The 16942-nt window shown below is 32.3% G+C and overlaps 1 protein-coding gene across 1 annotated transcript; it reads left to right on the top strand.

The window, feature by feature from the left end:
* The first annotated feature begins 814 nt into the window (after positions 1–814).
* LOC141829204 (mannosyl-oligosaccharide 1,2-alpha-mannosidase MNS3) lies at positions 815–15395 on the top strand. Its single transcript, XM_074716621.1, has 6 exons — positions 815–1027; positions 5564–6495; positions 7453–7711; positions 14242–14439; positions 14566–14714; positions 14803–15395. The coding sequence occupies exons 1-6, from the start codon at positions 947–949 to the stop codon at positions 15059–15061; spliced, it is 1878 nt and encodes a 625-aa protein (XP_074572722.1). The 5' UTR covers positions 815–946; the 3' UTR covers positions 15062–15395.
* Positions 15396–16942: the final 1547 nt, after the last annotated feature.

Below are 16942 nucleotides of genomic sequence, written 5' to 3'. Positions count from 1 at the left end.
TCTGTTTATCTGATACTTTTCCCACAACTGACACATCCTTTACTCTACCATATTCGAACCCAACTTTATTAACTTGCTAGACCAAACCTTCCACCAACTCGGCCTAAACTTTGTTGAGCTTAATAAAGTCATCTTGATTAGTTCTGAGCTCTCCCAAATTTAATTGACATATTACGAGGTCATTCTGATTCTATCCGACTTAACCTGAGTGCAGTCAAGACTCCAAAGGACTCAGATCTGTATTGACCAAGTCATAAGCTTTCTATGTGGACTTTATGTTGATTAAGTCAAAAGCCCGCCACATGGATTCTTTTTTATCCTCACATCAAATACTACTATAGTATGGTACATTATTATGATAATGATAAAATAAAAAAAATATAATACCATGCTCTTTTAATATTATTTTAAATGTAATATCCACTCGAACGACAATAAAAATAAAGAGCTCTCTCGTATTGTCTAATCATTTGCAGAATATGTTTAGAAAGAGATCCCATTATTATTAGCTGAAATCCCGTTTCTTTATTTGTTTTTGCAAGCGTTGATGACGGTACTCTTACCCGTTTGTGATTGGTGTTAACACGTTTCATAAGAAACGTCAAACAGGCGGTGTTCATTTGTCTTTTTTTTTTAAATGCCTACGCATTAGCTGTCTTTTTTTTTTATTTTTTTAATGCCTATATATGTATAAAAATCACCGTCTGACTCAACACGTTTCATAAGAATCAAACAGGTCGTGTCTGTCTCGTGGTCTGGACGTTGAGCAGCGGCGAGGTCCCACTCAACAGGACTCCATCGCCCTGCCCGCGTCTCCTCCGCAAGTCTACCTTCCTCCGCGGTTTCATCCTCTTCTCCTCTCTTTTTCCTCCTCTTTAAGCTGCCTCGATCTCGCGATTGGAGAGCGAAAAACCAGATCGAGTCGTCGGAACCGGTTTCTACGGGCATGTCGTCCAGATCTCTGCCTTATTCCACGCAGGATGTCCACTATGACAATGCCAAGTTCCGCCACCGATCGCCATTGAAGGTCTGCTTCCTTTCAAGATCTGTTCCTGCTTTAATAAAATCACTATATATATATCTCGATCGTGCCAGATACCTTTCCTTCTGTGACCTGGTTATTGGAATAAAATGTTGTTTAGCCTCTGATTAGAATTGAATTTTGGATTTTTTCTTTTTGATGCGAATTGCGTCAGAGAGAACAACATCATGGTGTTCGAACTTTGAGATTCATATTTGGTAATCACGCTTCGAAGGATAAGAGAGCGTGAGCTGATTTCTGCTTTTACTTAACATTTCTAATATACAATTCTACTATAGGAAATTGATTTCGTAATTGTCTTTTTCTTATTCCGTTCAATTAGGTTTTCTTAACATTAGCCTTTGATGGATCGGAAGGCGATAATCTATGGCAGTTTCTTTTTTGGGAGACGTGGATCTTGGCTAGGTGTAACTAAAAATGAAATTTGCATCCTGCGTATGTTTACTGATTCTTCTTCCTCTTTCTTTTTTTCCCTTGGTGTATACCAGAGGTCATAGCAAGAGCTCAACTGGTTAGGTAATTGGAACAAATTATTCTACTATGTAGCTTTATGTCTTTTCTTATGGACAAGTAGCTGGATCTGTTTCTTAGTCAAGTCATCCCTGTATTGATTTCTCTTCTGTCTTAAAAGTGTAGTGTCTCTATTAGAAGAAACTGGAACTTGTCATCATTTACAACTGTTTTAGAGGTCAATGAACTGAGGAAGATACACTGTTTGCCTTGTATCCAAGAAAAGAATGTAAAGAAAGTGAGATCCTCTATCTTTTATTGTGATTCTTGAGATGAATTCTAAATCCATGAAGAATATGGTACTTTGCCTGAGGCAAAAGTTCTTAAATTGAAATTCCAATTCTGTCTTCACTACAAGGAATATATACAAAATTAAATGATGTTTAGTGGATCAATTCCATCTTGTCTATACTTGGTGTATATAGTCCTGTTGGTCTTGGCTAGGCAATGGAGCTTGGATGTTTGGAGCAGATTATCCAGAGTGTATACCTTGAAATTTGACTATAAAATATAAGAACATTTTCTTAGCTATGGTGAACTTGTCGTAGATCTCTTTTCATTACTTTGTTGAGGTTGGCGATGTTTCCAACTTTCTGAGCCAAATAAGTTATTCTCCTCTCTCATGATTCTTGGGATGTTAATATAATCTTCTGTGTTAGGTGCTGATTACTTTCCTATGGATAACAGGAAGCCTCTCACTAAATGCACAGAGAAAATTTTAAAATAAGATTAAAAAAAAGCATCTTTTTATGTTAGGGAAGGTTTTGCCTATGGAATAAACTATTGCTTCATAAAGAATAATCTTATTATATTCCCCAGAACAATGATAATATAATGCTCCTTTAATAATAAGAGTATAGGGCACGAAAAAAATTAATTTAGACTACTCAAGCAAATCCGGTCAAAAATCAAAATCCTGTATAGGTTCTAGGTACAAACTATCTCAAGCTCGAAAGTATTAGCCCACTGTATAACATGGTGCATCAATGAAATTTAATTCCTCCAACACTAATATGTATGAAGCTCTCTAAGATTACTTTTGTCATCATATTCTCGAATGTCAGTTAGCACAATATTTACTAATACCGTGATAGAATTATTAATGGGTCATGAAGTTGTTTAAGATAAATGTGTTCTATTGTCATGTTTTTATTAACATTAGAAGGAAATGAGGAAAATACACTTGCTTATGATGGATTATTGGATACTTGTATTGGATATGCCTTATCATTATGGGTTTGTTATATCACCGGGCTAAGTTGTGCTTACTTTGGTTAAAACTTAGTATCTAGATGTCAAGTGGATCCTCCAATTGTGTTTGGCCATTATCCAAAAATTGAGTAAAATTGAAATCAGTTGTAGGATGTAGGAACACAATCCCAAGTTAAATTATCATTTCACAAGGAAATTGTGCATTCCTGATGATTTTGAATGATTGATTTAAAAAACTTATTTTATGATTGTTAGACTTAGAGAGTTGGATCAATGATCACAATGACTGGTTGAAGCCATCTTATAAAATTAACTAATGATGTTATATAGATAACAACAACAATAACCAAGTTTTATCCTATTAGGTGGGGGCAGTTATATGGATGCTCCTACACCATTGGACTTTATCCTCTACTATATCATCATTTATATTTAAATAAATTTGTATCTTATTTTATCGTTGCTAACCAAGTCTTCTTTAGTTCTCCTCGTTGTATATACCCATACCATCTTAAATGCATGTCATGGAATTTTTCCTCAATAGGCACAATCCTGACTTCTCTTTAATGTTCTCATATTTTATTTTGTTCATATTCGTATGTCCGCATATCTACTTTAACATCCTTATCTTTGCAACCTTCATTTTCTTCTCGTGTGCTCGAGTCATAGCCTAACATTTAGCTACATATAATATAGCAAATCTAATCGTCGTTTTGTAAAACTTTCTTTTAAATTTTAGAGGTACTTTATAGTCACAAAGAACACTCAATGCTCTCTTCTATTTCAACTATCTTGCTTGTATTCTATATAAGACATCTCTTTTAATCTCTCCCTCCTTTTGCAAAAACAATTTTAAATACTTAAAACTTTCGGTTACAAGTAACTCATCTCCTACCTTAACATTGACATATAGATGTTTTAGAAATTGTAAGTATAAAAAATAGTCCTAGATTTATTATAATTAGATAATGTAGTTTAGTCAATAAAATAATGGGGTACTTTCAGAAGTAAAATTTATGATATGAAGGTATAGTTTGGTTGACTATTTGGTTTCTTAATTAAATTTCAAGGACTTAGATGTTTGATGGATAAAGGATAATGTTTTCAATAAAATTAGAAGGTAAAGCTCATATACAATGTTGTTTTGATTATATAGAAGGATTAAATCTATGGATATCTAACATACTCCCATGGGTTTCAAAAAGGCAAACACCAATGGTGGCTGACTAAAAGTCTCACTTTTCTTACCATTTTCTCACTTATTGTTGAGTAGATGACCAGCTTTATGTTTGGAAGATTCACCATAGATGTTATTTATTAATAAGACAACTAATGAAGAAATATTAAGAAAACAAATTTACATGATTTTTAGCAACTCAAAAAATTTATGATAATTCCTAAATGGTTATTGTGGTGACTTTTAGCAAGAAAGAGAATATTTAGTAATTATAACAATGTAGTTACTGAATTTATCATTTATGACAAAGTTTGTCTTTTATCACTAGAGTAGTACAATTTTAATATTGTGTCGTGCCAACATTTGGCACACTTTAAACCCTGCCAGACCAACCCCAATATTTTCATTCCTATAACCTCCTTCCACTTGCTTTCCTTAAACTATTAGGCAAATATTAATTAAATTGTCAATTGAATAAATTTTTCAAGCAACAAGTTGCATAAAAAATATAACAAACCATCTCTCCTAATGATCATACCTTACTAATACTTTAATGAATATTGTACATCAGATGGAGGATTAGTTCTTGTAGCATGTTAGTGATATCAACTTCATAATTTTCTAAATTCGATAATGCTTTTACAACATATCATATTACTGGTTTCTCCATGTGTCTAAATACGTCTTGGTTAAAGTTGGACTTAGATTGACATAATTGAAATCACAACAAGCACATGATAAGGATGCATCTTGGTTTCATTCACTCTTGTATCACCTTTCTTTGTTATTTTAGTGCTTCAGTTGGTGCTTTCCCTCTTTCCCCCTTCTCTTTTTGTTGTTTTGCATCTCCTCCCCATCCTTGACAATCAAGGATGAGCAATGAGAGCAGAATTTTCTACCTCTATTAATGCGACAACACCTGCCTTGGTCAGCACTACCAAAATTGTGTTGACGCTAACAACACAATGACAGATGCTCATGTTGACAAAATATCATTATCGTGAAACAACACATTCAAAATTTAATTTAGCCTAGATGAAAATTTTAAGACGAATATGTGAGATTTCATGAACAAATAAAATATTAACATTAATAACTAAAAGCAATTAAATGTTGTTTCAAGAGATCATAGATGCGAGCCAATAAATTAAGATGGCATGAAATGTCGTAATGAATCAATACATTTTATAATTAGATGTGGGCACCCATATGGTTGTTTTTTAACTATAGTGGTAGAATTCCAAGGTACTTATAGTTAAAATTTTAAAATTACAAGCCAATGTTCCAGAACTGTGTTATATGTGAAGAATTTTAGAAAATGGAAGTGTGCTTCTAGATATAGATGTATATTCTCTCATATTATTTCAAATATTATCATGACTTTGCATAGGGAGATTACATATTTGGGTGTGTGAGAATGAACAGAATCCATTTCTGAGCGAACTGTTTATGCAGATGTTGTGGCCAATATGGCTATTATCCAAATAGAAGTCTTTGACTTTGCAATTTTTTTTACTGAGTTTCATAATAAATTGGGAGAAATTTGAATCTGTATCTTGTAATTTTATATCATGAATTTGCATGGATTAACAGATTATATGTCTTGGTCATCTTCTGTGTAGGTGATTACTCAATCGTTGGTTACTAGCCGCATCAGATATAACTGTGGAAGCTGTAGTACAGGAAAATTTCTAATGCTATTGATGTTTGTGGGTTTAACATACTTAGTAGCACTTAAAAGTTCCAATGGTTCTGCAATTAGTATACTTTCAAATGGTTCTGTAGTTGAAGAACAGAAGTATGTGAAGGAAGGTGTTGGTAGATTAAGAAAAATTTGGAGAAAACCTCCAAGGCTACCTCCACAACTACCTCCTGATGAAGCAAAAAACATGAGTTCTAGTCTTGAAAAACAGAAAATGTTTTGGATTTCTAGGCAAGAAAAGGTTAAAGATGCGTTTAGTCATGCTTGGTCTGGCTATAGAAAATACGCAATGGGTTATGATGAACTTATGCCAGTGAGTCAAAGAGGCATTGATGGTTTGGGAGGTCTAGGTGCCACAGTTATAGATTCTTTGGATACAGCTATTATAATGGGCGCTGATGATATCATATCTGAAGCAGTAACTTGGATAGACAAACAACTTAGGGAAAGAATTGAAAAGAAAGGGCAGGTCAACCTATTTGAGACTACCATCCGTGTATTAGGTGGGCTTCTTAGTGCTTACCATTTAAGTGGAGACACAGGAACAACAAGTGACAATGGGAGATCTGAACTCTTCTTGGAAATTGCCAAAAATTTGGCTGACAGGCTTTTATCAGCCTTTACTTCAAGTCCAACAGCAATTCCTTTCAGTGATGTTATTCTCCATGACTATTCTGCTCATGCAGCTCCTGATGGCTTAAGTAGTACTTCCGAAGTCTCAACCTTGCAACTTGAGTTTAACTATCTAAGCAAAATTTCTGGCGATGCCAAATATGGTTCAACTGCAATGAAGGTCCTAGAACATTTTAGGACACTACCAAAGGTTGAAGGATTGGTGCCTATCTATATCAAGTATGTGGTGATTTTCAAACTGTAATAATGTTTGTGAATTTCTCTCTCTATTAGAATGTTTTTCCTTTACAAGATGGTTTTTTAAAAATCTTTTTCTTTAGACAAGTTAAATATTGATTTTATCTAATTGTTAATATATATTATGCCTTCTAGTCCATTTTGCTATTTTTATTTAAGTAGAACCAAATCAACTCAGTGCTTAGCGAGGCTTGATAGATTGTCAATGGCTTGCTTGAAAAAATGAGATAATTGGTCCAGTTTATGTTTGATCATTTGTATCTGTATACTAAAATAGATAGAATTCCTTCAAAAACAAAATTTAAGTATGAATAGTGATGTAGTTTATAAATATCATTCTTGGGAAAAAAAAGATATGATGAACTTGTGTATTTCTACATGCATGATTAGTTGTGCAAAATACAAAGGTTCGGGAAAGGAATATGCTGACTTTGGATTAGTCAGCCAATGGGATGGCTGCTGACATTTAATGCATGAGATATATTTGCAATATTTTAAACAGTTTAATTTCCATTTTGGAACAAACGAAATATCAGATAAAAGAATAACCAAAATTTGAGATAAATTAATTGATCAACCCATTATGACTTGAACAACTCAGACAGTGTTGTTTAATAATGTTATACTAATTACACTGTGATGTTTGATATATTTGAAATTGTCTAGTATCAATTTGAAACAAAAGAAACATCAGAATGGATTGGAAATATGGATGAAGTCTAGGATAAAATAATTAATCAACGCTTTAAATTTAGTTCTGACTTCTGCTTATTGATCCAAGTATAAATATAGGTTATAAACTACCAAAATAGTTGCTATTCATTCTTTTATGTTTAACTTTAGCTATGCTGCTCTGCATATATTGTTGGTCATTTCCTCCCTACTATTAAAATTATGTGAATTATGAGAGAATATCATGACTGGTTCTTGTGACAACAGCCCTCACTCAGGTCAGTTTAATGGAGACAACATTCGGTTGGGATCTCGTGGTGACAGCTACTATGAATACTTGATAAAAGTTTGGATTCAAGGGAGGAACATTGACAATCAGCTCGACTATTTGCATGAGATGTATGAACAAGCAATGAAAGGGTTGAGACACCTTCTTGTTAGGAAATCCATTCCCAAAGGATTGGTTTTTGTTGGGGAACTTCCTCATGGATCCAAAGGTCATTTCAGTCCTAAAATGGACCACCTGGTATGTAGGTTTTATTTAGTTCTCACTCATAATTGGACACCTTTTCTTCAAGCACATGAATCATTTGACTTTGAAGATCATGTTCTCCTCCATATTTCTCCATTCTTGTTTCATTTGAAAATCTTCATTCCGCTTTAAAAAATTTTAGTTGCAGATATTGTTTTTAACAATAAAAAGTTGGTTACAGATTTATAGTAGTTTTGTAGGACCACCATTCGTTTATTCAATATTAACTATATACGAGATCAATAGTAAATGATCTAGATCATGCATATAAAAATATAAGAATAACAACAACCAAGTCTTATCTCACTAAGTGAGATTGGTTATATGGATCCTTCTACGCCATTAAACTCTATTCCCTACTATATCATTATTTATATTTAAATAAATTTTATCTTATTTTATTGTTGCTAACATAGTCTTTTTTGGTCTTCTTCTTTCTCGTTTGATGTGTAGTTTCATATTGCCTAACTGTAGCATCTATTGGTCGTCTACGTATATGTATGTAACATGGATTGAAATTTCGAGCCGTATCGCACGATACCGGCGAAAAATTTCGTTCCGTCGATGGACCAGCACCGGCACAGTACTAACACAGGAATTAGGACCGAGGAGACGCCTTCGGAGGCGTCGCCCGGGCTCGACGACGCCTCCGGAGGCATTGCGCGGCCTCGGCGATGCCTCCGGAGGCGCCGCGCGGCCCGACGATGCCTCCGCGCTCGCAGGCCATGCGCCCCCGGTCGCGCGCGTGGCCACGATTTTTTTTAAACTTAGGGTTTAATTAGATTTTAATAATCAATTCCTAGCTATAGTTGGGGATAATTTAAATAGGCTTTATTAAACCTATAAAATTATCTTATTATTTCTTAAAAATTTTATTTTTTATTTTTAAATATTTAGATTAAATTCTCTTTAATATTTTCATTTCTTATCTTATTCATCCTTGTATGTCCCTACATCTACCTTAATATCTTCATCTCTGCAACTTTCATCTTCTGCTCATATTCTCGAGTTATAATTCAACATTCAACTCTAACATAGTAGGTGTAACTGTCGTTTTGTAAAATTTTTCTTTAAATCTTAGAAATATTTTACGATCACAAAGAACACCTGACACCCTCCTTCATTTCAACCATGTTATTTGTATTCTATATAAGACATCTTCTCAATTCCTCCAACTTTTTGTAGAAATGATCCTAAATATTTAAAACTCTTAGTTACAAATAACTCATTATCTCTTATTTTAACAATTGTCTCATTACACCTAATATTATTAAATTTAAATTTCATATATTCCGTCTTTACTCTGCTAAATCTAAAACCTTTCACTTCTAACATTTCCCGCAAAGTTTAGCATTTACTCCTACACGTGTCTCATCCACCAAAATAATATCATCTGTAAATAATATACTCTTTGGTACCATACCTTGGATCTATCTAATGATTTCGTCTATGATTAGTGTAAAAAGATAGGAACTTAGAGTTGATTTTTGATATAATCCTATCTTTATGGGGAATGTTTCAGTTAATCCACCTAAAGTCTTCACTCATGCCATTACATTTTTATGCATATCCTTAATTAGTTCAATATACGCTATACTAATACCTCTCTTTTCTAGAATTCTTCATATAATTTTTCTTAGGACTTTATTATAATAAGTCGACGAATATCATATGTAAGTCTTGCTTCTGTTCTTGATACATTTTAATTAGTTGTTTGAGAAGATGTATAACTTTTATTGTCGACTTCCAAGCATAAATCCAAATTAATTTTCATTAACCTAGTCTCCTTAGTCTTTTTTTTATTACTCTTTCTCTAAGTTTCATGGTATGACTTATTAATTTAATACCCTTATAGTTTGCTCAATTTTTTATATCTCCTTTATTTTTATATAAAGGAATTAGAGGACTGACCCTCCACTGATCGGTCATTTTTTTAGTTTTTAATATCAAGTTGAATAACTTTGTAAGTCATTCAATACCTTATTTCCTTAGGCACTTTCATACCTCTATTGGAACATCATTTGATCCAACTGCTTTTCTATTTTGTATCTCATTTAAAGCTTGTTTTACTTTTTAAGTTTGAATTCTATGATAAAAATTTAAATTTTCTTATCATTTGACTTACTTAAATTACCTAAGTTAAGTTGGTCACCTAAATTTTTATTAAAAAGTTGATGAAAATATCTTTTCCATCACTTTTTTATTTCTTTATCATTTACTAATACCCTATTGCATTCATCTTTAATATATTTTATTTGAATAAAATCTCTTGTATTTTTCTCTCTTGCTTTAGCTATTCTGTAAATGTCTCTTTTCCCTTCTTTTGTATCCAATTTCGATATAAAATGTTCAAAAGTTTCATTCTTAGTTTCATTCACTTTTTTGACTTTTTTCTTGGCTATTATATATATTTTTAAGTTTTCCTCGTTCTTATAAGTGTATAATACATTATAGGCTCTTCGTTTTTCTTTCATTTTCGCTTGTACTTTTTTATTCCACTATCAAAATTCTTTATTTGGTGGTGCATGTCTCTTTGATTCACTAAGCACGCTCTTGGCTACTATTTTCAACTTTGATAACATCTTATCCTATGTCGTATTCGAGTCATCGTATATTTCTCCTAATACTTGTACTCCTATCCTCTCCTTAAATATGCTTTATTTTTTATTCTTTAACTTCCACAACTTAATTCTAGGAGTCGTGCATATTTTTCTTCTATTGATACTATGCTTGAGGCGTATATTCAACATTACTAACCTATGTTGAGTAATTAAGTTTTCTTCAGGAATGACCTTGCAATCATTAAAAATCTTTTTATTCTTCTTTTTAACCATAAGAAAGTCAATTTGCGATTGATTATTCTCATTTTTGAATGTGACCAAGTGTTTTTCTCTTTTTTAAAAAACGTATTAGCTATTATAAGATCATATGTTATTGCAAAATAATTTTTTCTTCTTCATTTCTTGTTCCAAACCCATAACCCCATGCACCTTATTATATTTCTCATTTTTTATTTCTACATATCTATTTAGATCTCCTATTAAAATCATTTCGGTCGGTGGCATGTTTTGTAATACCTTATATTTTTCGTCCCAAAATATAGATTTGGTGCGTTCATTTAATTTTACTTAAGGTGCATATATGCTAATTACATCAATAGTTTCTTTTATCATCATTATCTTGAGACCTATAATCTTATCTCCCTTTCTAATTACTCTTACTTCATCCTTCAGCAAATTAACGACGATAATACCTACTCCATTTCATGTTTTACTCCTTCCTATATACCATAACTTAAAACCTTAATTTTCTATCATCTTTGCCTTCTCTCATATCCATTTGTCTCTTGTGCACACAAAATATTAATTTTTCTCGTAATCATCACATCTACTACTTCCATTATTTTATCATTGAGTGTTCTTAGATTTCATATTCTAAATCTTAGATAATTAGATTTTTTATAATATTTATTTTTACCTAATCTATAGTGTGAGAACTTTTGCATATTTAATATTACATTCAAGTTCTCATGAAGATATAACGGTCTTTGCCAAAACATTACGGTTGGACCCTGTAACGTAGTCCTTACGAGGAACATCTTATATTAGTACAATAGTTTGATGGATCCATTTGCCTGTAAGTCCACGTTGACTAACAATCTAACATGCAACCCTCGCTTTTTTTCAATCGGGCTTGGGACCAGCTTTGACGGGTTTTAGGATTTAGGGTTTTGGGTTTAGATGAGTAGTTTATGTGCTTGTGATACTGTTGAATTAATAGTTGTTGATAATTTAGCTTGCTTGCTCATATGCCATAGGTATACTTTCATCAAATGTAGTGTTGTGCTAATATTCAGCTCATATCTTGGCCATTTTGTTAAAAATATCCGGTGCCTTTCTTTATATGGTTATTTACAGCCACTACATTTTGTGTGATTTAATCACTTCTCTATGCTGATTGGCAAATATCAAGTATAATACCCTGATTCTGCGTCCATTTTGTTTCACTGGCTGCAGGAAGACGAAAAAAGAAAAAAACACTTTTCTTGCCAAAATTTATATAAAGATAATTTTCAGTCATTCAGTTCTATTTAAAATACCAAAGTAAACTACAGTTGCTTAAACTTATTGAGAAATGCAGTATGTCTTTCTAAATGCATGCAAATATGCTTGCTTGTGTCCATGTGAGAATTAAATAAATGAATGATAAATTTTGTGTCCACTAACATGTTCTTTGGTCAATTCTTAACCAGATTGTACAATTGCAGTTACTGCTATAAACAAACCGATGCTAGGGGTTGTCAAGATTGTGATATGGACCTTAGCATCTACCATCCTACAAATTGACTAAATGCTTCAAACCTCAAGTAGAATTTGAACTTGGATAGCAACTCAGGAACTTACAACCCAACCCTTTGTTCCCTTATCATTCTTGGATAGGATCGTGATCCACATAATCTTAACTGAATGACTTAATAAAATAAAGTTACATTCATAGGCATTAAAATTTGACACTTAAGTTGACAGCTAATTCAAACCATAATCGTTAAAAGTTTTGGTTTACATAAGAGGTATTTAAAATTCTAATTAATGGTGTCAAAGGTCATGCATGGGCGTGGCCTGAACATGGGCCAAGTGGGCCGGTAAATTTCATGTTGGGCTTGGCTTGGCCTGTACTTTTCTTGTCATCTCTGTGTTGGTGCAACAAGGTTGGGACCAAGCCCAACTTAAGCCTGGGTCTGGTGCCCTAGGCCACGCTTGACATGACTTAGGTTCATCGAACCCAATTCCTTTAATATATTCTATACTATATTATTAAAAAAATTAAGGACAATTACTGTTTAGCGCCCTTGTTATAATGAAATTACTAATGAGCACTCCTATTGATTAGATTCCCCAAATACCCATAATTTGAATTACAAAACCCATTTTAATCAGCATAAAAATAAATATTTAGGATCCTCCGAAATAATCAAATCATGCATTTTCTCCATCAAAGTGTTGGAAATTTGTTATTTCTGGACAAGTAGCTGATTTGCAAAGCAACATATGGTCTATAAAATGCACAAAATGTTTTTTTAAGGTTGTGAACTGATTTAAAATAGTTTAGCAAAATAGTAGATATTTAAGATCGTTTGAAAATCCAAATATGATCACTTTTTCCCATAGTTGTGGAAGTTAGCAATTTATGATATGTAAAATGACATAAAATGCTATTTCCTAATGGTAAGCTTATTTGAAAAATCAACTTTTGCCCTCATTTTTTTCTAAAATAATAGGTATTTTAGGATTCTCCATTTTAAAATTAACTTATGCCCTCATTTAAAATAGTAGGTAATTTAGGATCCTTCATGTTTGGAAATCCAAATATATTCTCTTTTTCCTAAAGTGTGGAAGTTAGCAATTTATGATCCACAAGCTAGTTTATGATGTATAAAATGGCATAAAATGCTTTTTCCTAGCTGTAAGCTTATTTGAAAATCCGCTCATGCCTTCATTTTAAAGCCCTTTTTTTTTGTAGTTTAGGATTTTTCATGTTCAAAACACTCAAATTTTGCCCTTTTCTTCCTAGTAGAACATTAAGATTTCTTGACTGAGAGCTATGTTATAAAATACTTTAGGGTTTGTAAAAATGGCACAAATATAAAATATTAAGATTTCAAAATCAGCTTGCACTCTCATTTTGGTAAAATAATTTGTATTTTGGGTTACTCCATTGTTTGAAACACCCAAATCCTCCATTATCTGAAACACCCAATTAAGACTTTCCTTTTTTTTATAGTGGTGGAAATATGCAATTTCTAGACCCTAAGCAAATTTGCAAGGCAACTTTCGGATTGTGAAGTTGTAAATTTCCACTTCCACAATTTTGAAGAAAAGGTCTTATTTGGGGGTTCCAGATATGAAGGAACTTAAATTTCTCATTATTTTGCCAAAATATCAGTGCAAGCTCATTTTAAAATCAACTTGTGATCTTGCAAAAAGCATTCTATGCTAATATGTAATACTGTAAATTCTTTTTTAAGTCATCTTGCATCTTCATTTTGGCCATAAAATACATTGAAATTCTCCATGCCGATAACATTAAAATCATTCCCTTTTCCTCTTTTGACACCTTCAATTCTTAGTTGAACAATAGGTTTTAACCTTTTCTACTATGATCCATTTCATAAAATTTTATGAAATAAAAATGCTTTATGTTGCCATAACAAACATTATTGTTATCTAATTTTCAGCCATTCATAGTCATGTTTACATTATTTATTTATTTCTACCCAAATAATATGCTTGTTTATATTAAAATTGTGGAATTTCGAAATGTTCATAATTTTAGATACAAAAGTTAACATGTATAGCCATAGCTTAAATTTTCATATTCTACCAGGTAGCATTGATCAAAATTTATCATTTTGAATAATTATTGCAACATAATAATGGTCAATATTATGGTGGACATGGGTGATTCTTTTTGTACTACCCATTTATTCATATCTTGATTTGTGATGTATATTCACTTCTTTTCAGGTGTGTTTCCTGCCAGGAACTCTAGCTCTTGGTGCAACAAAAGGTATTACAAAGAAGAAAGCTATGGAACAAAGTTTGTTGACTCCAGATGATTTGGAGAATTTAAAGCTTGCTGAAGATCTAGCAAAAACATGCTTTGAAATGTATGCTGTCACTTCCACTGGTCTTGCTCCTGAAATTGCTTATTTCCATATTGAGGTGAGTTGTTTTTCAAACTAGTAGATTACGGTTGTGCCAAATTTGTATTCCCCTCTATTTTTTACATCAAATAACATTCTTCTTGATGGAGTTGTAGACTTGATTGGATTCTTCATTTTGTATCAGGGTGATTTTGAAGAGGGTCTTGATGGTGGTAATAAAAGCTCAAATTACATTAATGATATAATAATCAGGCACAATGACAGACACAATCTCTTACGTCCTGAAACTGTGGAATCTTTATTTGTGCTACATCGTATTACAGGAGATCCAAAGTAAGTTCCTCTATAGGTTATCCTTGTCATAATGTCTTATGCCTACATAAGTTCAAATCTCGGGTTTTGACATTTGTTGCATTGCCAGATACCGTGAATGGGGTTGGCAGATCTTTGAGGCCTTTGAAAAATATACAAAGGTAGATTCGGGTGGGTACACATCGCTTGATGATGTCACGAGAATACCTCCCAGTAAAAGAGACAAGATGGAGACATTTTTCTTAGGTGAAACCTTGAAGTATCTGTATCTGTTGTTTGGTGAGGACGATGTTCTTCCGCTGGATAAATATGTATTTAATACAGAAGCCCATCCCCTTCCTATTTTTCGTTCTGAAGATGCTGCTTAGAACTCCAGCGACCCTACATATGTATCAACAATGCAGCCTACAGTGACCTCTACTTTTGGGCCCCGAGGAAGCTCCATTTTTGCCTTAATCCTTCAAAGGCAGCACGGATGGAGAACAGAGCAAACCGGGCAATTTCTGACGCTGTAAAGATGTTGAATGTTGTCCGACATATGGAGCAAAGTACGAAAAGAAAAACTGATGGGCATAAATCTATTGGAGAATATTTAAAATTTTTCCAAAAATCCTCTTTAGTTTTTTTCTTAGTCATACAAATTGTCTTGATTTGCATCTTTGATGCTGCATTGGTAGTTGGAAGAAGTGCATTTTCAACGTCTCGAGCATCTTCAATTAGGAAGAAATCTTACTCAAATTCATCCTGTGGTTTTCTTGTCCTCATGCCCGCCATGTAATTAGTTGAATTGTTAAGTATTTCTCTTTCCGCTGCATGGTATCGCTTCATTAGGGGATCACATGAAAACGGCCAGTGTACGTTTTATTTTAAGGAATTAGTATTCATTCTATTTAAATTCTTGACTTTCGCAAATACAGTTACTTTTTTTTAACAAAAGCCATCTGAAATTCTATTTCAAAAAAAATATAAAATAAAAAAAAAAAATAAAGTATGCCCTCTCTTTTAAAAACGATCGAAATTTTGTTCAGATTTCAAAGTCATGAATTGGCAAGTTCGATTCAAACAATTTAGGGTAAAATCATTTGTTTTTCCAGTTTTATTAAGTAGTTTTTAGAAATAAGACTTGGTGTTATTGTTGGAGCCTGTTTGCTCCGAAGAACAGCTAAAGAGGAATAAATAAATTATGGTGTGATGCATTACTTGTTTTTAGATTTTTTTAACATTAAGTTATGACGGGCAAAACTTAGTTGGTGCTAAAATGTATTATATAAGTTTTAAAAATTATGGGTTCTAAAAAACCAATATGCATCACTTTTTAATTTTTTAAAAAGGTTTTTCCTTTTTATTTTATTTACCCTCAACTGACTTTTTTTAAAAAATAAATTTTTTTACCACCCTCAACTAGCTTCTTAAAAAATTTAAACATTTTTTTTATTTAAAGGGGGCGAAAAATATTTTAAAAAACAGGTGCGGTCATTAAATGATACAGCGAACTAGCAATAATGAACTTTAAAAAATTTAAGATAATTTCCCTTTTAAAATTAAATTTTTATTAGTAAAAAATTCATAAACAAGTGTCAAAAATAAATAGGTGGACCTAGTTTACTATATTTTATTGGTAAAAATAGACTCAAACTAATTTATTTATTTTTGGTAGTTGGCCATAAAATGATGATCATCTTAACTACTGATTAGAGCGACCGCGGGTCAAACAAGCAAAGGACAGAGTAGATATAGGATGGAGGGCAAAGGAGTATTTTAAAAAATCAGTGTGTAATTTAGTAATATGAATAGTAAGATGTGTGATTTGAGTATTTGGTTGGATTTAAATTAAAATTTTAATTAAAAAAATCACAAATCAAATATATAGTAATGAGTAAGTTACTAAATAACACAGTGATTATCATTTAAGATAATCATTCTGAATTATTCATTATTTATTCGATAATTGACTAAAAGGTGCACTTAAAATTAAGAAATTTTTGAAAGACACATTTAACTTTTAGATTTTTCAAAAAATTTTATTTTATTCCTCTCGTCAACCACTGTGGTATTGCATTTAAAGAATAATATAGTGTTGTATTTCAAAAATCAATAATGTTGATTTTTATATAAGCATTAAAGTGGTATTGATTTTTAAAATACAGTATCATCATAACTGTGATGTTGATTTATCAAAAAAGAAAAAAATGATAAATCCCAATTAGTCTCATGGACTCAATCCTTAAGGATAGTCGGTCTTATCCCAC

The sequence above is a fragment of the Curcuma longa genome, chromosome 5, assembly GCF_044706935.1.
Source record: "Curcuma longa cultivar G26 ecotype Majalengka, Jawa Barat chromosome 5, ITB_CL_G26_1.1, whole genome shotgun sequence".
Classification (NCBI taxonomy): Eukaryota; Viridiplantae; Streptophyta; class Magnoliopsida; order Zingiberales; family Zingiberaceae; genus Curcuma; species Curcuma longa.
This window is presented reverse-complemented; position numbering and strand designations above follow the sequence as displayed.

Excerpts from the sequence above, each read along its gene's own strand:
- LOC141829204 (XM_074716621.1), top strand. The coding sequence starts at position 947 with ATGTCGTCCAGATCTCTGCCTTATTCCACGCAGGATGTCCACTATGAC. Across the intron at positions 1,028-5,563 it reads GCCACCGATCGCCATTGAAG|GTGATTACTCAATCGTTGGT; the intron begins GTCTGCTTCCTT and ends TCTTCTGTGTAG. Across the intron at positions 6,496-7,452 it reads TTGGTGCCTATCTATATCAA|CCCTCACTCAGGTCAGTTTA; the intron begins GTATGTGGTGAT and ends TTGTGACAACAG.